Source organism: Arvicola amphibius, chromosome 4 (assembly GCF_903992535.2).
Source record: "Arvicola amphibius chromosome 4, mArvAmp1.2, whole genome shotgun sequence".
NCBI lineage: Eukaryota > Metazoa > Chordata > Mammalia > Rodentia > Cricetidae > Arvicola > Arvicola amphibius.
The window spans coordinates 13,578,456-13,599,727 of NC_052050.1; the positions used below are offsets into that span (position 1 = coordinate 13,578,456).

Genomic DNA, 21,272 nt, shown 5'->3' on the forward strand with positions numbered 1-21,272 from the left:
GCTGGCTTTCTCATTTCTGTTCAGTCCCAGATCTCAGCCCATGGGATGCTGACACCCACCTTGAAGGCAGGTCTTCCCAAGCATGTGTTTCCATGGTGATCCTGAATCTCACCAAATTGACAGGATGAACCATCTCAGGCCTTGTATCCAGGTCTTCCAGGAACACACCGGGAGCTCCCATACACCTTCTGCCCTGTTCCCCCACTCTGCTTCTCAGAACCACTTAGCCTGCCTTGCATGTATCTCTCAAAGTCTTTACTTTGGGTTGAAAAGGGTACTAGTCCTCAAAAATGATACCTGCAAGGTGCCCAACATGCTGGTGCCATGCTGGGCAGAGGCCCCAATTTTTGTTCCACGTAGCCTCACCTAGCTGCCCACAAATGGCAGGCACGGTTCCAATCAGAGCCTCGCAAAGGGAAGTGAATTCCTGGTGTGTCTGTGACTCAGCCTTGGGTGTCACTCAAACACACAGCCATGGGGACTCGGCAACAAGCAGAGATAGATACAGGCACTGAGAAGGAAGATTGGTTATGAGCCTGTCTGATGCGTTAGGCACTAAATTTGTCTTCCTTAACTGTGGAAGGCTAAAAAAAATGAGCCGGGAAAGGTAGCTGGTTGCCTTTGGCTTATCAGCTGTCAGCAGCCAAGTGGGCCCATTAAGTCTGAATAGCCCGAATCTGTATCCAGGTTCTGGATGGCTTGACAAACATAATTGCTTGGGGCTGGGGCATTAATAGTGCTCATGTGGCCCTCTGATGAGCCCATTTTGGCTCCAAGTGCTCACACTATCTGTCATAAGGGGACTGGCTCTTATATCAATGTGTTCTTTTCTTTTCAGAGCTGTTTATCAGCATTGGGGTCTTCATCTCAGTAATTGAACCTTCAGTCCAAATGGTGTGTGTACGTGTATGTGTGTGCGTGCATGCGTGTCTCTCTCTCTCTCTCTCTCTCTCTCTCTCTCTCTCTCTCTCTGTGTGTGTGTGTGTGTGTGTGTGTATGTGTGTCCAGGTCCTCAGCAATCTGCAAGTCAACATAGCAGGGCCCTTACCCACTGCCTATTAGGAAGTGATTCAGGAACCACTCTGTGCTGTGGGAACCATCACCTCATTTGTCTGATTAGAGCTCAGAGCTCTCCAAGTGGGATGTGGGGTACAACACGTTCAGAAATTTTTCTTTACACAAACCCAAGACTCGTTAATGGAGAACTGAGCTCAGAACACTGCGTCCATATTGGTAGACATTTAAAAATAGCTGTAGGCATGGGGGCAGTCGGGGAGAGAAGCAGTCTGAAATGGTCATGTACCCCGTACCTAGGCAGCAGATTTCCTCACATTGTAGGAGCTGGTGTTATTAGAAAGGAAGATGGATGTAATTGTAACCTGTCACCACTGACCTGCCTTCAGCCCCAGGGCCTGGGAGTACACAATTACCTATAAAGAGGCCCCAGGGTGAGCTAAAGGATCCTAGCAAGAACATAAACATGCTCACATCCTTTGCTGTACAATCCCGCACCTGGGATGTTGATCCTTATGTAATTCAGAGAAGAAAAGAGCTGGCACGCACAGAGCTCATTCTACCAGCCTTCTGCTAGTCTAGTTAGTAGCCTGCAATGTTGGAAGCAATTCCGAATGCACCCAAGGACCCATGAATCCATCTGAAGACATCTTGGTGGCTCTCTAGCTCTGCCTGGGAACATGGCTGGCTACCGAGAAAAATGTGTTTGCAGCAGTCAGAAAAACAGCGGATTCAGGTTAAGTATCTTATTTGAAAATAATATAAGAAGCCCTGAGAGGCTATGAATAAAATAAGAGAGTATTTGTGTGTAGATATGGCAGGGAAGCTATACCCATGAAATATCTACAGTGTGGCTGCCTAAAAAGTGAACGACAGTCCCAGATGACATGCCATTGGGCATGGGGGAAGTCACATGGGACACCACCCCTGGATGAAGTTATAGCTAATAAAACCTGCTGAGAGAGGGAGAATTAGTCCTCCCTAGAGGTGAATGGTCATCTAGTCCCAAGTGGTCAGCCCTAAAAAATACTCACACAAGCAATACTAAATGGACTCAGTAGCTTGAATTTATTTATTTATTCACATACATACATATATACACACATACATGCATCATGTGTTCTGGCATTATCTTGAACTCTACTGTAATAGTGGTGTGTATTTTATGTACACATGTGTGCATACATGTGCGTGCCTGCCTGCATGAATGTGTATGTGAGTGTTGCATATGCATGTGTGTATGTGTATGTATGGAGGCCAGAGGTATCCACAGGTGTCTCTCTTGGTTGCTTTCCACTTTATCTTTTGAGATCAGGTCTCCCATAGATGCTGGAGCTCATTGAGTAAGCTAGCAAACCTATCCAGGGATTCTCCTGTCTCTGCCTACCAGTTCTGAAATTATAGGCATGCACCGCCATGTTCTGCTCCTTTAAAAACGTGTTCTGGAGTTGAGATTCAACTCTTCGTGTTTTCATGGTATGTGCTTTACCAACGGAGCCATCTTCCTAACCTCACAATAGTTTTGAATAAGGAGTCAAAGACCTACAAATAATGTAGCTTATCTGAACTCAAAACCAGAAGGCTTTACTGGGAGGTGGCCAGCTGATGATCTGGAGACATAGCCTATGCCATGGCCACCTCTGAGACACCATTTACCCTGCAGAGAGCGTGCTCACCTCAGACTCAGACTTGGCTGCCCTCATGGCAGGGCGCAGCTCACAGCCTCATTCGGGACATAGCATGTCTAGCATAATTGCGAAAACCTCCTTGACCAGAGCTCAGACACTCTTCTGGGTCCCTCATCAGGGAAGGTGAGACGCTGTGTGGGTGTCAGTGAGAGGCATTGAGAGGACGCCTGGTGTAGGGTCGAGAAGGTAGTGTGTTGGACAACAGTCAGCACAGGCCATCTGCAGCCAAACACCCCACCCCCCCCCCCCCCCCCCCCCCCCCCCCGCCTGCCCTGCGGGGGCCCTCTGGTGTCGGGTTTCATCTACACACATGGGCTCCGCCCATCCAGCCATGACGAATTCCCAGCCCCACCTGCACAGGGCCACCAAGTCACTCATGCTCTTCAGAGCTGGGCATTTGCAACCGGAAAGGAAGCTCTTGGGTGTTTTTTTGGCTTGGTTGTTTGGTTTGGTTTGTTTTTTAGAGAATAAGAGAAAGAAAATGAAACGGCACTAGCCAGCCAAACCTCCATCCCCCCATGGCCAGCCCAAAGGGAGGGCTCTTTGTAGACTTGGTGTCTTTCCCTCAGAGCATGTGGCTCTCCTGCCCTGGCCCCATGCCCAGTTCGCCTTCAAAGCTCTCTACTCTACCAGGGGTGCCCCTGCCATCTTTATGTTAAGTTCAAGGTTGGTCGTACCAAAGAGAATATCAGGAATTTCCCGCAGGTCCAGTCCTTCTGGGTACATCCCATTGGAGTGAGGAGGACAGCACAGAGCCCTTGGCTTGGTGGCTGTGCCTTAAATCCACTGCTATTTCAGACAGCAATTTCAGCTCCACGGTTACCGGTCTGCTTCTCTAGCTGCGGCCTGGCTGCTCAGGCTGCAGCCTGGCGGGGATTCTGTTCCCACAGACACTGGCTCTGTCACTGCCCCTAAAGATAGCTTTAACTTAATCTCTATCATTCTATTTATAAATAAGACTCAAGATTCAAAGGCTGGGGTGAAAACCTGCTAGCTCAGAGAGGCTGGGTCATGACTAGCTCACCTCCTCTTGCTGGCTCTCCAAAAGACCTGTGTTTCCAGATGCCCTCTGGTGCTCTATGATTACCTTCTGTCAACTAGTTGCTCTCTCAGCCTCATTACCTAAAGTTAATTTTATTTAATTACTGCAAATGCGAACTCAGGGTTCACAGTGTGATTGAATATCCCTCTAACAAAGATGTCATTGAGATAATGCTTAAAGAGCATGTTGGGCACAGACAGGTTCTTGGGATCTCTTACACCCCATCCCCATCACTAAAGGTTCCTCTGCCTCAATAACAACTCTACGTACCCTTCCTTGAACTCTTTCTGGGTACCACCCACTGGGCTCTGGACTAGCCAGAGACCTCATCCTGGGAACTGGTGTGTCTAACAGGTAAGCTGCTTCAGTGTGAGCACCCAGCTGGGAAGTAGAGTTAGAATTCTGTCCCAAAGTCATGTGACCTCAAAGCCATGGTGGTCCATGGTACTATCAGTCCTCCATATCTCAGGATGGTTATCGTTAGCCCAGTACAAGAGACAAAGGACATATCCAGAAGCTATCTCCTATCACTGCCACCAAGCAGGCTGCCTGTCTTATCTGGTCAGAAGGGCCCCAGTTCTGTCCCTGTTCTGAGTTTCTTCCATCCCAAGTAAAGGCAGAAAGCATTCTCTGTACCCTCTAAACATAAAGCCATCTGTAACCTGACTTATTCATAATTAGATTTTTAGCACATAATTACAAGATTAATAGATTAATTATAATTTATTTGTAAATCACTAACCACACTACTCCAAAAACATTTTCCCTAAAGATTATTTGGGTTTCTTGAGGCAAGATAATGAAAGGGACAGTTAAAAAATGGGAAACACACAACCAGTAGCCTAATTAAAGATAATCAAATCAGCCTCCGCCTTCATGGAGCTAACCTTGCCGCCTGTGGTGTGTGGGGAAAGGCGGTCGTTTCTTCTCACAGATCTTCAAGCGCCGTGGTAACGTGTTATCCCTTCTGTTTTCCCATCTCTGTCTGGAGCAGCCTCCGTTTGATGGTGAAGATGAGGACGAGCTGTTCCAGTCTATAATGGAGCACAATGTGTCCTACCCCAAGTCCTTGTCGAAGGAAGCCGTCTCCATCTGCAAAGGAGTGAGTGCATCCGGGCTTCCCTCTGGTGGTCCACCAGGATGGCTGGCAGAGGAAATACCCTTTCATACTGAATGTTGTTTTTGAGACAAGGTCTTGCTATCTAGCTCAGCCAGCCCTGAACTCCCTATGTAGCCCAGGCTGGCCTTGAACTTGCAATCCTCTTGCCTGCACCTCCCAAGGGCTAAGATTACTGGTACGCACCACCATGCCTGGCTTCCCTTTCCAGCCTTCTAAGAGAGACCAGAACTCTCACTAATGCATGCTGCTGCAAAACATAGAGACACACAGGGCATAGGGGACAGAAGAGACTCGAATTCCAGTACTGTCTCATTTTCTTATTCTACTGCATTTCAGTTCCCTGTCCATTTCTTAACATTGCAAGGGGTGGGGGAGTCCTCGGAACCCACGGAAAACATGCATGCCGGGTGTGGTGGCATACACTGTTGGAGCAAAGGCAGAAGGAGCCCCGAGGCTCATCGGCCAGCCAGCCTAACTCCAATCCTTATGTTCCAAGGAGAAACAATACCTGAGGTCGGCCTCCACACACATGCATACGCTCATACAACCTCTGTCTTCCACACATGTTCACACGTGTACATGTACCCACAGCTACAAAATAAAGAAGTAATCACAGGCCCTGGGGGAGTGCTATTTCTCACATCTGGCTTCCTAATTAATTCTCCTAACTAATCTCCACATCTATGACACAGTTCGTTCTTTCTCTCTCTTAAGACAGACATATTTTAAAAATGGGTATAGATCATCCATGGACAGATCACTGCATTTTTACAAAATGGATACATGCATGTAACTGCACCCTGGTCAAGAGAGACAGAACCCTAATGTCCTTTCTGTCCCCTTACAGTTGCTATTACCCACAACCCCAAGATAATCAGTATTAATCACACAGACTAGTCTTGCCTGTCTCAGCCTTTGCACGGAGAGGATCCTTCAGCTGGTGCCCCAGACCTGTTGTGCCCAGCACGACAGTAGTAAATGTAGCCAAATAGCCATGTAAATAGCCGTGTGTTGCCGTGTTTCCCTCTTGCACGTTGCTACATGGTTTTCCCTGTTTGGACATCAGACAGTCCTTCTCTGCGTTCCACTCATGGGGGAGGGCACTTGCATTGTTTCTGCCTTGGCTGGTGGCCGCTACAAACAGAATTGTTTTGGACCTCCTGGATCCTGGGCCAACCCTCTTCTTTCAGGGCAATGCTAGCATTTTAACTGGTGGTGGTGGCTTAATTCATTTTTAGTGGTCAAGCTTTGAATCACAAACTTCCCTTTTAAGTTCATCAAAAGAGAGCATCCCACACCCAGTGTTATCATTTAGTGTGTTTGAAGGTGCCCGTGGCAGCTGGAGGAGCCTCTTGCTGTGGAAGAGCCCAGGCTTGGCACCTCCCTCTGAGTCCCACACCATACCTTGAAATGAGTCACTTGCTGTCTTTGCTGCAACGTGTGCTTTTTCCTAGCCCCTGTGCCTGGTGATGTTTTATCCAGGCAACAGGAGCAACGTGATGCTTGTCGCGGCGTCCCACAGGATGCTGGCCTACGGTACTTTCAGCACACATGGTTTTCAGTGATCTTAAGCCTTTCTGTCAGTTGTGCATAGAAACAACATGAACTTCTCTTCCTCCTTCCCTCTGCCCCATCTCCCTTCCTTCCCCTCTAGTGTACTGAAGATTGAACCTAGAGGTGTATGCCCTGTAAAGGAAGCTCCCTACCACTGAGTCCCTGCTTCCCATCTACAGACAGAATGCCAGTTCAAAGCACATGATACACGCAGGTGCCTGTTTGAATTTTTATTCCATTTGGCCATTGTTTCCAACTGTGAAAATCACTCTCCACAGGCCGCACCTGTCAGAGCACTTGTGTGTTTCTTGGTGAACGTCCAGTGTGTTCTCAGGCTGCACCACCAGAGGCAGATCTGGCCAGGGAAGGTGCTGGCTCTGGGAGGCTGCTGTCATCAAGCTGTCTTTTTGTCTCTTTCTCTCCAGCTTATGACCAAACACCCCGCCAAGCGGCTGGGCTGCGGGCCTGAGGGAGAGCGGGATGTCAGAGAGCATGCCTTCTTCAGGAGGATCGACTGGGAAAAACTGGAGAACAGGGAGATCCAGCCACCATTCAAGCCCAAAGTGGTGAGTCCCAAAGAGCATCCTGAGCCGTGTACCTGATCCTGGGTGTGGCCCTCCCTCCCTTTCTCTGGGAAGTAGGAGGCTAGTGACCCTGGCCTTGGCAGAGTGAGGAAAATGGTTGAGCCACCAGCTCGGGACCGTGCACAGTCATGAAATCTGATGGTCAGGATTCCACTCCCTTCACAGAGTGAGGACAGATGTGAGGACAGAGAAAGGACAGATACACAGACCTTTAGCCCTCCTTGCCCTTTCAAGGATGACCACAGAACTCCCAGACAATTAATCACCAGGTTCTGCACTAGACTCTGGGGACATTGTACCCTGCAGAGCTCTCCTGGTCCTCGACAGAACTTGGGCCTTGATCGGTCTCTAACTCCTAGATCTGCCTACTTCTCCAGCCTCCCTGACATCCCGCCTTACCATTGGACCCCAAAGCACACCTAGATCTCCACCAACTCACAGGCAGGGCCTGGACACCATTCCCATGGTGGCTTCCGCACCCATACATCCACTGAGAGGAGGGTCAGTCACCACCAGCTCCACCATTGCTGGCTTTTTTCAACTTCCGCTATGTGATTCCCATTCTTTAGAGTTCTGTTTGACCCGTCATACGATGGCCCCTGTTTCAGACTCTTTTCAAACATTTGTTCATATAGTCCTCCTGACATCCCCATGAAGAGACATGATTGTCCCGCTTTGCATTTGAGGACACCAAAACACAGAGAGGCAGAGTAACTCGACAGAAGACACAGCTGGCAGATGCGGGCAGAACGGCATCAGGGTCCTTTCCCACTGCAATGTCTCAGTGTGTCGGTGACAGCCCCGCAGCTTCTTCTGGTAGTGAATGGCAGCCACTATATCACTTCTTATAGCTTCTGTCCCTAGAACTAAACAAAACCGAGTGTCTTTAAAACGCCAACTCCTCACACACCCCACCCGCTTCTCCACACTGCTCAGGATGTCTCCCCACCCCTTCCAAGTCTTAGCCCCAGTGAGCCTCTGCCCCATGCTCTCCAGAGACTGGAAGGTGAGCTGCCATTACCACGGTCAGCATCACCTCCACTCTGCCGGATAGGCCCCAATCTGTCTCTGACCAGGGTACCTGAGCAGGCAAGGGGACCCCTATGGTGGCAGAGTTGCTGAGTAGGGGCAGCAAATCCTTCCTCAGATGTGCCCACGTGCCCTCTGCGCCAAAAATATCACTGGCAGTGGCGAGTCCACTGGACTTTATTCTCCTCAGACATTTTTAGCCCAGACTGAAGACAAACTAAAATTAATCAGGTCAGTTGACTTTCCCCTGAATCATTGTTGCAAACAGGCAACTAAATAGACACACATACACACACACACACACACACACACACACACACACACACACACATGCTCCCAGCTTCTCTTCCACCAGCCCTGGATTTGGGTACTCCTATGAGGACCGCTTCTTCAGGTCACATGACCTGGTTGAAGAGCTGGGGAGAGATGAATTGATGCAGACAGCTCAGCAGGACAGTGGTTGAGAGTTTCTTCTTGTTCACAGCTGCCTTTGTCCTTATCTCCCTAAATTAAAACGTGCAATGTCAGCAGTGGGGACTGAAGCAAGGAACAAGAACTGCCACCCACCCGCCCCTTTCCCCGTGTAGACCCTGCTTAAAGGATCAAGCAGAGAGGAACTCCCAGTCTGTCACTTTTAGAAAGAGGCAGAGCACTGCAAACCCAATCATAAAGCAGTTTCTTCTGGTTCTTCTCACCTTGGGTTCAGAACAAAACTATTTCAGTCTCCCAGCTTTTATAGGTCGTCGGCCTTAAACTCATGGGTAGGGAAAACCAGGAGTGACTTATCTCAGGAAGCTGAGAATGTGGAAGGATCTGGAAGCATAGTGGTTCCTGGGGTAACAGCTGATGTATGAGCAGTGTTTATCTTTTTATTCCCAATGAACAGCAGTTTGTTTGTTTCTACTGAGTGCTAGTTTAAAAAAGGAATACGTTGCATTTGGCTGTGAGGAAACAACCCCAGCATCACAGACAGAACAGAAACTGCAGTTCCTAAAGCTGCAGCTTTTGTGACGAGGCCAGAGGCAAGAACAAGCCACGCATGCTCACAGTGAGCTTTTCTGGCCCTAGATCCTGTGCTCAAGGAAGGAGGAGCCAGAAAGAAGGTAGGGACAGATGCCAGGCCAGAGAGGGGGCACAGTTAAGGGGGGAAGCATGAGAAGCAAGTGGGGTCAGATGCTTTGTTTTTGTTTGTTTTGTTTTTTCACAAAGAGCGAAGTGGGGGAATTCCCGGACATATGCTGGCCATCAGAGTGTCACACTTAAGCTCAGTCCCCACCCTACCCCCCATGCCCCAGACCCAAGACAGTCGCCTCCTAATCGCAGGTGAGGAGGCTCATGCAAGGGTCCCTAGATTGTCACCCTGTTCATGGCACAGAGCTGGCGTGGAAATACCCCACCAAGAACAGGTCAGTAGTCGAAAGGTCATATGGGACAGAGGAAAGCAACTTAGTCAAAGTCACGGTATGGTTAGCATAGTTTGCGGGGAGAAAGGGCTGCAGACAGACACGACTCTGGGATGTGGCTTCCCAGCTTCCCACGTGAAACATACTTCCCTGATCCATGGCTACATGGAAACCCAGCGGAGCATCCAGGAAAAAGGCAGCTGAATGTTCTCTAACAGGTAGTTAGTTCCAAGAGGGGCGAGCAGCATAGGCCTCTCGGTTACTGCTGTACACACCCAGGCAGCATGGCTGCCAGAACCTTCCATGTTCTCCCAGTGAGCCTGGCTCTGAGGGCATCTTGGTGGAGGCTTCCTGGAGGGTTTCTAACAAGCAATGATGATTCCATTTCCCTGAGAATTGCAGGATTAAGAGTCATTAGCTGTTCTCCCATTTGTACTGCTCCGGCTGCCTGGAATTAGCCCTGGCTTCTTTTCGGGTGCCAGCTGTGGGACTTCACGTGCTCATGTTGGCTTGTGGCTGCAGGGCAGCTCATCTGTGCGTGTGGATTCAGGAGTCTATTAGGTGTTCTGTTGTGTTTTTGTTCTTTGTTTTCTACTCTCTACTACTTTAAAAACCTCTGAGGAAAAATGATTCCAGAATTACTGATAACCCACACACACACTAGGAGGGGAGAGACATTACACAGCAGGGCAGACATGGAACTTACTGAGAAGAATCAGGGTTCCCTTGATTCTTGGGGTTCAGTCTTTTTACCTCTTTTTATCACTTGAATAACAAATTAACCTTTAGATCAAACCATCATACAAAATGTGAGGTGTCACAGCCAAAGACCCTTATGGTGTAGAACCCATTGGGAAGTTCAATACAGAACCTTCCATCTCCCACTGACATTAAAGTCAAGAACCACAGTGTTTTGTAGCCTGCCTACTATGAGAGGTCATGCGTACAGGAGTACAAAGAGACAAGAGTGGTGGGCACCACATATGAGGACTAGAGTCTCAGCAATGAGGGAAGAGAAGGCTCAGTCCTCAACAGAGCGATGTCTGTCCCCCAGGGGCTTCCATGTTCCCCTGTGAAGTCAAGATTGTCCCTAGGCAGGGTAGAGGCTTTCCTGTGCTAATTTGCCTTAAAGTAAAGCTAAAACCAGACAGGGGTGCTGTGCAGATCCAGAAGTGAAGCCACTAGACAACTGTCCCCTTGTCCTTATGAGAAAAATGCCATCCAGCCTGGTACCAGTGAGCTGCTCAAGGAAGCACATACAGTCAACTTCAGCCGTGATGTGCCCAGTATTCCCCACAGCCAATCGAAGTCATTAAAAGAAAGTCTGGCCATATTCAGACAGTTTCATGAAAGAGGTGCTCTTTTTGGAAGACATGTCACCTCTGAGAAAGGTCCCTCTTCAGTTAAAGCAGAACCAAATGCTCCTGCTCTCCTGTGGCTTCGAGCAGGCGAGGAGGTACCACACAAGGAACAATACAGCCAGTCTGCTTGGCCCCTGACTCTCACCCAGGGAAGGACAGCCCCCTCCTTCTACTTGGCCTAAGAAGTGAAGGTCCTAAGCAGCCACTCTGACTGCAGGGCTGGTCTCCCGGTGTACTGGTCATGCAAATGACGTGGCCTGGAGCCACTTCTTCCATTTCCCCAGACACAGCAAAAGCATAGAGTTAATTGATTTTTTTTCCTCTTTTGAATTCTATCCATTGGCATAAGAAGGCACAGTAGCTGCTTTCCAGACAAGCCAAAAATAGCCACCGTACTAAAAGGGACATTAGAGGAAGGATGTTAACCTGTGAAGTCAACACCAAGAACTAAATATCCCTGAATCCACAGGTAGGAGAAGCATTTTTTAGATGGGCCAGTCTCTCAAGAGGCAGCCTTCCTTGGGAGGTTATTGTAGTGACTTTATCAGGAAGTTATTGTAGTGACTTTATCAAAAGGAGGTAGGAAAAACTAGAATAACTTTCACCAGGGCGTTGTCATCCTTGCTTCAAGAGTCAACACCAGTAAGAACAGCAAGCCAAGCAGAGGCATAGGTGTCACCGGATCAGCAGGCACAATCATGATTCCTTCCCCACCATCAGGAAGGGAGCCAGCGACAGGCATGCTTACAAGATGAGGGTCCCCTTGCATGACGTCATTAGCTTGTTTAAAGAATATGGTGATGGTTTGGGGCTGGCAAGTTTTTGGTTTTTTTAAATTATTTTGAAAGAATTTCTCAGCCCTGTGAAGGAGTTGGGAAACTGGGCATGTTGGCAGCCCTCCAGTAATACCAGTACTCAAGAGGTAGAGGTAGTGGGATCATGAACTGGAAGACGCCCTGAACTACATAGTGAGATCCTGTCTCAAAAGAGCCAAAGGCTAGGGGTGTGGCTCAGGGGTACAGCACTTGCCTGGAATGTGTAAGGCCTTGGGTTCAATCCCAGCACTGCAAGGAAAAAAAGTGGGGAGTGGGATGGGGGATATTAAAAGAATGTCTACAATCCCCTTGTCTAGATTCTCTAGATGTTAGCATTTGACCATGCTTGCTCTGTTCTTTTCTCAATTTGTTCTTTGAACCAATACACACACACACACACAGTGCACATGTGTGTTTTCCCGAACCACTTGAGATTAAGTTATAGGTATTATGCTTCTTGAAACATAATGACCCTGTGTTATTTTCTAAACTTGAGGACATCTCATGGCACGATGTTCTTTTATAATGAGTCTGCAAAGTTGCTTATCTGGAACAGCAGCTACTCAGGTGAAGGAGGAAGTCTGTAGTGACTGTCTAACTGAGATAATGTCTCTGGCACATCTAATCAGCCCTCTTGAGTGGCAGACTGGTTCGTTTTCCTGGCCTTTCCGTTGAGCTAGTAACAGGGAGGCTAATTAAAATTGAGATTCTCGGGGCTCAACAGGCTTTGCTGACAACTTAAAAACACTAACCATCCTTGGAGACAGAAGAAATCACATCGTGGTGCATTGGGGTTTGAGTTAAGCCTTTAAATCACTCTCTGTCAGCATCTTTCACTGGTGATTAGAAGCAAGCACTTTCTTCTAGTCTTTAATAATTGCTTTCCCAAATATTTTTCTGCTTGGGAGAAATGAAACCTTTTTAATGATAACAAATATAAGCCTTAGAGTTTCAGTGGTTAAGGACACTGTACATACAGAATGCTCTCAGTTTTGTTTTTTGGGTGTTTTTTTTTGTTTGTTTTTTTTTTTTTTTTTTTTTTTTTTTTTTTTTTTTTTTTTTTTTTTTTTTTTTTTTTTTTTTTTGGTTTGTCTTTTGATAAGGGGTTTCTCTATGTAGCCCTGGCTATTCTGGAACTCGCTGTGAAGATTAGGCTGGCCTCTTTGAACTCAAAGATCTACCTGCCCTTGCCTCCTGAGTGCTGGCATTAAAGGTGTGTCCCATCATGCTTGACCAAAGCACTCACTTATGCGGACTTACATCTGTCAGGAAACCCATCCATGAAACGAGACTCCTTCCAAACAGCTTTTGCCCTTCCCACGTCAATGTCCTAAGGAGATGAGCTGACTATGTCTAATGAAGTCCAAAAATCCCAAAGCCCTTCGCTAGCCCCTCCCCCCAGGAGTGTTGGCCAGAAGTAGAGGACATCTCAATCTCTTTCAGGTAATTATTACCATTAAAAATACTATCTGTCTGTGGCCAAATGATCAGCCAAGTAGTAAAAATTATAAAAGGGAAGATGGTCTCTCCCCCTCCCTAACTTCTAGTCCCACAATTCATGATCTTTTCTGTAACCTTCCAGAAAGTTCTATGTATGTGTAAACCCGTACATAAAGGACCCAGTATGGCATTTGGCATCTCACCTCTTTTACATAGCAATGTACCGCAGAGGTTCATGGGTTCGTGGCATTCTTCACACGGCCATTCCTGATTCTCGACATCTCCAAATCCTCTCCTTTGTCCGTTCTTATTCTCCAGACTTTCTCTACCAAAATGCACTGGCTTCAGTGGGCATCCAGGCCTTCGGTGAGCACACTTCCAGAACCTTGAGTGCCTAAGCAAACTAACCCGCACTGTTTAACCATTAACCCCGTGCGTGCCGCTGCTTGCCCTCTTCCTGCATCAAGACCTTCCCTGAGCATGCTGATCTTCGTGGAAAGGGGCAGAGCAGTGGGCAGAGATCTGCCCCAGGGCCTTCTGGACACTTGACCTTACCCCCAGGGAGCATAGAGCAGATTACACCAGCTTGTGTCTGCCATCAGCTGTTTAGCTCACACGAAGAGATGTGAGGAACTGTGCAAAGGCAGGGCAATATGTTCTCAAATGCTCACACTGTACCCACAGTGCCGTAGTCTCCCCCAGAGCAGAGACTGCAGGACAGGCAAGCATTCTCCTGATGCCAAGGATACCCTGCCATATCTAGCAACTGTGCGAGGCCCTCCCCAGATTCCTGTGTTTCCTTTGATTTCTATGCTTTTGCAGCTAATCTTTATGATTCGCTCTTTCTGAACTCTGCCTACCCCTGGGATCTGTGAGATTCTGCTCCCTAACAGTCATCGTTCTGCAACCACTCATGCATGCTCCTGTGCCAGCGACCATGGGGTTACAGTCAACATGACAGAGACACCATACAGCTCAGACCAGCACATGCATTACAGAGGCTCAGTGCTTCTCGGGGGTAAGACTCGCAGGCTGGAAGCCATGCCCTGCAGCACAGCATTCCTCTCCCTCTGCCCTTTCAGAGAACAAAAGGGTTTGGAAGGCTGCTTGCCACCCAGGGTGTGGGTACAGAATTTTGCGGCCCGGCTTCCCCCTTGAGCCTGCATCACCCTGTGCTCTGTAGCATCTTTATTATGCCTGCCTTCTCTTGGGGTCACTTTATTGATTGGTAAATTTACTAGACAGGTGGTGGTTTCTCTTCTGTCATGAAAAAAATACCCTGACAAAAGCCACTTAGGAAAGGAAGGGTTCATGTCAGCTCATTGTTTTTTTTGGCAAACCAGGGTGACAAAAACTCAAGCTCGCTAGTCATATCCATGGTGAGAAGAGAAAGAATGGATGCCTGCGGGGTTGCACTCGCCTTGCTCCTCCCACTCCTGCGTAGTTCAGGATCCCTGGTTTAGGGAATGGTGTCACCCTCAGGAGGCAGGGCTTCCTGGGTGTAATCCCGATGATCCCTCCCAGGCTTGTCCAAGGTCAACCTGATCTGGGCAATCCCTCGCTGAGACTGCCTTCCAAGGTGGTTCTAGATTGGGAATAGCCAATGATTAAAACTAATCATCATGGGTAGAGGTATCAAAATGACAAAGAGATATTATTCCCTAATAAAGAGATAGAAGGCAGATTGTTAATAGCCTCATTCATCCTTCAGATATCATCAGTTAGCATGCAGGGCTGTTGCTACACGTTTGTATCTTCTTTCCGCATGTCTATCACATAGGAAGGCTTCACATATGCCAAGTCCTTCAGCCCTCACCACAGCCTTGGAAGGTGGGTGGTCATATCCCCACTTTGCCTTTAAAGGGAGATGAGATTCCTAAAGCTGCACCCAGGCCTCTTGGTCTCTGGCCTGGTCCTCACTCTGCTGTCCCGCCTCAAGAGTGTCGGCACTGCCCGATGGGGGGCCAGACACCAACTGTTCTCAAGGAGATCAGGGGACCTGTCTGGGTTCACATACCAGCCCAGTCAGGTCTAGACCACTTCCTGCTGACCGTTTCTCTGCTGAGTTTGTTCCATGCCACCTTGCTGGCAAAGGTTTCCACTGGAGAAAGCTGTTGGTGGCCCTGGAGGTGTGTGCCATGCTTCCTCACCCCAGAGGCACTGTCCGTAAGCTGATTTAGCCGCTCTGCAGGTCTAGTGGACCAGAACTCAGAGGTCACAAACAACCCAAACTTGCCTGTTGCTGTAGCTGCTGTGGAGGCTCCCCTTCAAATGGCTGTGGTAATAATGTCTCGGCTTCATGCCTGATGAATGTCAGGAGAGCATCTACAGTCAAGCTAGTTCCTCCTGCCACTCATTCACTTGCTTATCCACAGATCTCACTGGTGCCCCCATTTTTCTCTTACCCCCTACTCAACTCCAAGGTGGCACCTGAAGCTCTGTACCCATCGAGCTGATGATCTCGAGGTTGGATCATAGGCAACAGGCACTGGATTCTTAAATGTATTATCTCCTGCCCAAGCAGCCAGAGGGCTCTGGTGTTTGTTTGTTTGTTTGGGGATTTTTTGTTTTGTCTGTGTCATGGTTGATGTGTCTGAACTTGAGTGATTCAATTTTTTTTGTGTTAAATATTTTTTTTTCTCTCTCATGGTTTATTTTTTTTATATTTAAAAATTTCCATCCCCTCCTCCTCCCCCTTCCCTCCCCTCCTTCTCCCCCTTCCTTCCCCTCCCCTCCACCCCTACCTCCCCTCCCTCCCTCTCAAGGCCAAGAGTGATTCAATTTTTATTCTTTGTCCTCAGCCTGCCCTTGCATCTGGTCTCCACCTAAACTGAGTCCGTTTAAGAAAAGCCTTAATTTGCAAAAATGTGATTTCTCTCCCTCTCTTTGAGCCAGGGAAAATTCCCAGGGGCATTAAGGTGAGAGAAGAGGAAGGTGTCTCTGTTGCTGAGCAGTTTTGAGACTACCAGTCACGTGGTCATTCAGTATGATCACAGATCAGTGGCTGGATTGGCTGGGGCTCCAGGCTGTCCACTTGGCTCCACAGTCTTCCGTACAGATGGCACAAGGCTTCACCCAAGGAACATTCTCATCCTACTTATTACATTACTTGGTTTTATGAGCACCTAGACACCATAGCTATAACTTTCTCTGGAATACTGGTTGTAGGATTGGATGTCTTCTTCCTTCCCTGTCTCTCTCAGTGTTGATCTTTGTGTGGCTCCCCTTTGTACATTTTGAGAACTCTCCTTTAGTTTTTGGGTTTGTTTTCCCTCCTCTGGCAATAAATCCATGGCGCTAAGAAACTTCCCATTTAAAACTAATTTGTGAGCATCATAAAGACAGTATTCAATAAAGACCCACATCATACAATCTTCTCAGAGAACAAATGCATAAATATAATACCAGACAGGCAGGCAAAGGGAACATTACCTTGGCCAGCCTTGTTCTGCCTTGTAGGGACTCATAGCCTCTCTTTTTACCCAGAACCTCCTCCTTGCTCTTCTTTGCATAGTCGGTATCAGAAAAAGGACAGATGGTGTCTTCTTGAGGGTGCTCTTGCCCACCCCCTGAAAGCATCAGCAGTAACACACTTGTATTCTTCCAGGCAGTGGGTACCCATCCACCGGATTCCAAAGGGAGTTTTTCTCAAAGCCAACCCTCACAGGGTGGTACCACCCGCTTACATCGCTTTTTCTGTGGGCTTCTGCAACTTTTGCGTGCTCTGCTCCTACACATGACTGCTGCTGCCCAATTCCCTTGTCTGCTCCTTCCCACCAACCACAGGACCTCTCGTTACAGTCTAGATATATGGAGACCAGTGTTTCATAACAGCCGCACTGCGGACATTTTGAGCAAATAAGTCTTTGGGGGGTGAGAGGAAGTCCTTCATTTTAGGGCATTTAGCAGTGTCCCTTTCTAACTACTAGTTGGCAATGGCATCCTTGTCCAAGTTATACGGCAATTAAAAAATTGATTCCATTGTTAAAAAGCCATGTCTTTCCAAAAAGCCAACTGTTTCTTTAGCAGTCTACATCACTGCAGTAGAGCTGAATGTTGAACGTTATACCCCAATGGAAGCTGGTTTCCATTATTTATCTGATTTACGGATCAAATGCCGACTCCTGGTCAGTTCCTGAGAAGGAACAGTATTTACTCAGCTGCTTCCTGAAGAGCCCTTTTCAGTGGTCCAGGATGTTTCCCTGCATGTGGGATGATGTGATCGCAGGCTGTGCCTCTGCTCACCTTGGCTTTGAAGTGCTTTGGGTTCTTGCAAAGAAAAGCACCATGGGAATAAAAACTTGTCGCCCCATATATGGCAGCAAGACTGATGATGAGTGTGTTTCATTGCCTGTATGGACTACACAGAGGGACTTGAGCCCTGCCCCCATCCAACAAGACCATACAGAACTCTGCCCTTACCACACATGCACTCCGCACATTGCCGCCCCCATTGCTGCAGTGTGAAATGTCCTGAGTTCGGAGTACATAACTGTTTGTTAAGTGAAAATAATACCGGAAAGGGACATTGTTGTTTTTGAAGACCTTGCTTTAAACTTAAGACATGCTTTCTACCTCCTTAGACACTAAGCAGTGTGTTTTATTTACTGAAAAGAAAGTAGGGAGCTGGAGAGATGGCTCAGTGGTTAAGAGCATTGCCTGCTCTTCCAAAGGTCATGAGTTCAATTCCCGGCAACCACATGGTGGCTCACAACCATCTGTAATGAAGTCTTCTGCCCTCTTCTGGTCTGAAGACACACACAGACAGAATATTGTATACATAATAAATAAATAAATATTAAAAAAAAGAAAGAGGAAAATTATAATGAAATGAGATTTTCTAGAAAACCCATCTGGAAGATAGAAGTGAGAAAATACAGTCCGTGAGGCTAACAGATCTTAGTTTAAATAATAATAATAAAAATGTGTGCTGAACTCTGACCAGGTACTAGGTTCTATGTGGAACTTGACAATAAACGTTTTTAACGGCATGAGGGGGAGATACAGTTCCTCTCCATACTCTACAAGAGAGACTTGGGTAGATTCCCCTCACAAATTACCTAGGCCTGCCCTCTGCTGGAGATCCAGCAATGCCTCATTAGGTTAAGTATGCCGATTCAAAATAAGTGCTGCCAGCAGGTCAAAGAGCAATGGTTTGCAGCATGATCAGAATCTGCGTTAGTAGCATCGGTGAAACTTCCAACTCTTCTTGGAAGTCCCAGAGACCTTGGCATGCCTTAACCTTTCTAGGTATCTGGGAAAGTGAGGCTGCTCATTGCTTACATTCCTAGAAGGAGTTTAAAGTTTTGCAAGTGCATCGGGCAGTGGGTCTTATGTACCTCTAAGTTGTATAACTGACTCTGAGTTGAGTAAGACTCTCGTGCAGTACTGCTTAAGCAGCTGTCTAGCTAGACCCTCACAGGGGAGCTATGCCAGAAGCCTCCATTTGCAAAGAGTGTCTTGGCGGATCCTGGAGGAGGAAGCTATTCAAGACAGACCACAGGCTTTACTGTGCCTCTCTGGTAAAGTGCTCACCTCCTCCCGCCCTGACCATGCTACGAATGAGCTCCATGTTGACCTGCCTGCCACTAGGCCACTCTATCCAGATGTGCAGAATTCTTGCTGGGTGTAAGAACGTATCTCCTACCATTGTAACTGTCCTATCCCATACTGCTTTAAGATTACTCTGAGGGTTGGAGTTTCTAAAACATCCCAGTTATATGGCAAAGATACACAGCTTCTGTCTGATTATGAATATTAGTACAAAGAAGCAGATGTGGGACAGTAACTTAACCTGTCAATTCAAGGGCACTAACAGGCACAACCAACATCATGGCCTTTTCAACATGGAGCTATGACTGATGGCCCTGTGTGTGCACCATTCATGCTAATAGCTCCGCTTGCTCAACAAGGTAATATTGAAGTTAAGAGAGGCTGTCATCTTGCTATGTTGTAACCAACAGTGTGTTTCTATTTAGAGTTTTGATTCTAAGAATATGTGAAGATTTACAATCAAGTAACACTCTGTTGTTTGCTGTGCCTAGCTTCTGTTTCCAGTATTCCTGCAAGTCCTCCAAGAATTTTCCTGCCCTGCCAGGCCCAATTTCCCTGGGACATGCCCTTTCCCTCCAGATGCTCGCAGAATACTACCCCCATATTGTGCATTTTCTGACCTCTTTTTTTTTTTTCTCCACAGTGCGGCAAAGGAGCAGAAAACTTTGACAAGTTCTTCACGCGAGGGCAGCCCGTCTTAACACCGCCAGATCAACTGGTCATTGCTAACATAGACCAGTCTGATTTTGAAGGGTTCTCATATGTCAACCCCCAGTTTGTGCACCCGATCTTGCAAAGCTCTGTATGAAATCCACAAAGGAGAGATCAAATGCCTCCCCAGTCCCCAGCCCCCCCCCCCCGCAGCAGTGGGAAATGTTCCTTAACCCTAAAAATTTAAGTCTATGGCCTTGTTTGTTATTCCACACAGAGGCCTGAAAATTCTAAGGACGTTAGTCCATAAGTGATCAACTTTTCAGGATCTCTCTGTCTCTCTCTCTCTCTCTCTCTCTCTCTCCTCTTCTACAACCAAGAACATTATCTTAGGGGATGATGACATAATGTACAGAGTCCAGCTTAATTATGTAGAAGCACATCTGGCTCTAAGTTAATTCTTCTTAGAAAACAAAGAGATTTGTACCCCTTCCCATTTTTGGTATGATCTGATATCTTCTCTACACCCTCCATCTTTGGATTCTCATCATCAGGATCCCTCAGCCAGAGGTAGTGAAGTGAACCTGCTCCAGCTCAAAGGCTGGAAGCATCTCGACCCAAGATGTCTTTGGAAGGAAACAGCAGGAAGCCCAAAGAGTAAGCAAGGAGAGGTTGGGGTGTAGAACCTCCAAGACTCCATCGCTTCTGTTCTCTGCTTCAGTGGAAACAGACCCTAGAATCTGAGAGGGCAGAATGAACCTTATCACCGTCCCCAAACGTCACAGTACAACCACAGTACAGCAGTTTAAGAACGAAAGAAAACTTCAGACGAATATTCGTTGAATCTATCATCTGGGTTGCCCTACTTGGTTGGTAACTATCTTGATGACTCATTCTTTTTAAGAGGCCAAATCATCTAAGGACATTGCTAAACAAGCATGTGAAATCATTTCAGATCAAGGATAAACCATGTGTATGTTCATTTTAATCTCCGGGAGATGATTCCTCAATCCAGGGTGCCATCAGTAATTATCATGCCACTATTCGCGAGTGTTGTTAGCCAACCCCACACACACATGATAATATTTTACTACCTTTGTGGGTACCCTTCCTCAGAAGCTGACGTGTATGACCCCACCCCTTTTTGTACTATTTATTTAATAAGCTGCAGTGTCGTTTATGAAAGTACAATGTATAGTAATTTAATCAAAGTATTGAGTAGCATCAGCCCCTATTGATGGATTTTTCTCCTTTCTCTAGCCCTAATATCCACTTAGAGATGAAAAACAATATAGTTTGGGTTCCCCTTTCCAGTTCCTATTGAATGACACACCTGGAGCTGTAGGATCAAGATACTTTATGCTTATATCAGCTCAAAGTTGTTTTTCTTGCTAGAAGGATTTTACTATGTTTTGTGAGTGCATCATGCAATGGATTTTGCATGTTTATAATAAACCTTAATAGCAAGTTAATCTATATTATTGATATAATTGTATCAAGTATAAAGAGTATTATGATAATTTTTATAAGACACGATTGTGCTATATTTGTGAAGGCTCATGTTTCCAGTCTGCTTTAAGATTAAGTGTTAGCTTTACTCATTGCTGCTGTTGCTCTCTCTTACCCGCTCCCCCACACACTGGCACTCTATCAGAAATATTAATTTTTTAATGTAGATGTAATTTTAAATATGAATGGCTACTTTACACATTTAACTAGGCTTTTACTATATATGTATATATGTGTATATATATATATTTGATTCTACCTGCAAACCCCGGTTTTGTTTGTGGGAATTATTTTTGAGATGAGATTCGGTTAACATCTTCATGGCATCCTCTGTTCGGGTTCCTCCAACACATCTCCTCTTGGAGGCAGCTGGAAACATTTAATTCCAGTGTACCTGATATGTTTGTATACGTGTGACATTGATACAGTACAGCACCTAGGCTGAACTCCGTGTGTGTGTGAGTGTGTGTGTGTGTGTGTGTGTGTGTGTGTGTGTGTGTGTGTCTGTC

At 46.9% G+C, this 21,272-nt stretch overlaps 1 protein-coding gene across 1 annotated transcript in view; it reads left to right on the top strand.

Annotated features, from left to right (window-relative positions):
- The window catches only part of Prkca (protein kinase C alpha), a 393,819-nt gene extending 372,790 nt beyond the window's left edge, over positions 1-21,029 (top strand). The window contains exons 15-17 of the mRNA XM_038326556.2: positions 4,739-4,846; positions 6,844-6,984; positions 19,247-21,029. Coding sequence (XP_038182484.1) covers positions 4,739-4,846; positions 6,844-6,984; positions 19,247-19,411 — 414 coding nt within the window. The 3' untranslated portion in view covers positions 19,412-21,029. The remainder of the gene's footprint in view (positions 1-4,738; positions 4,847-6,843; positions 6,985-19,246) is intronic.
- Positions 21,030-21,272: the final 243 nt, after the last annotated feature.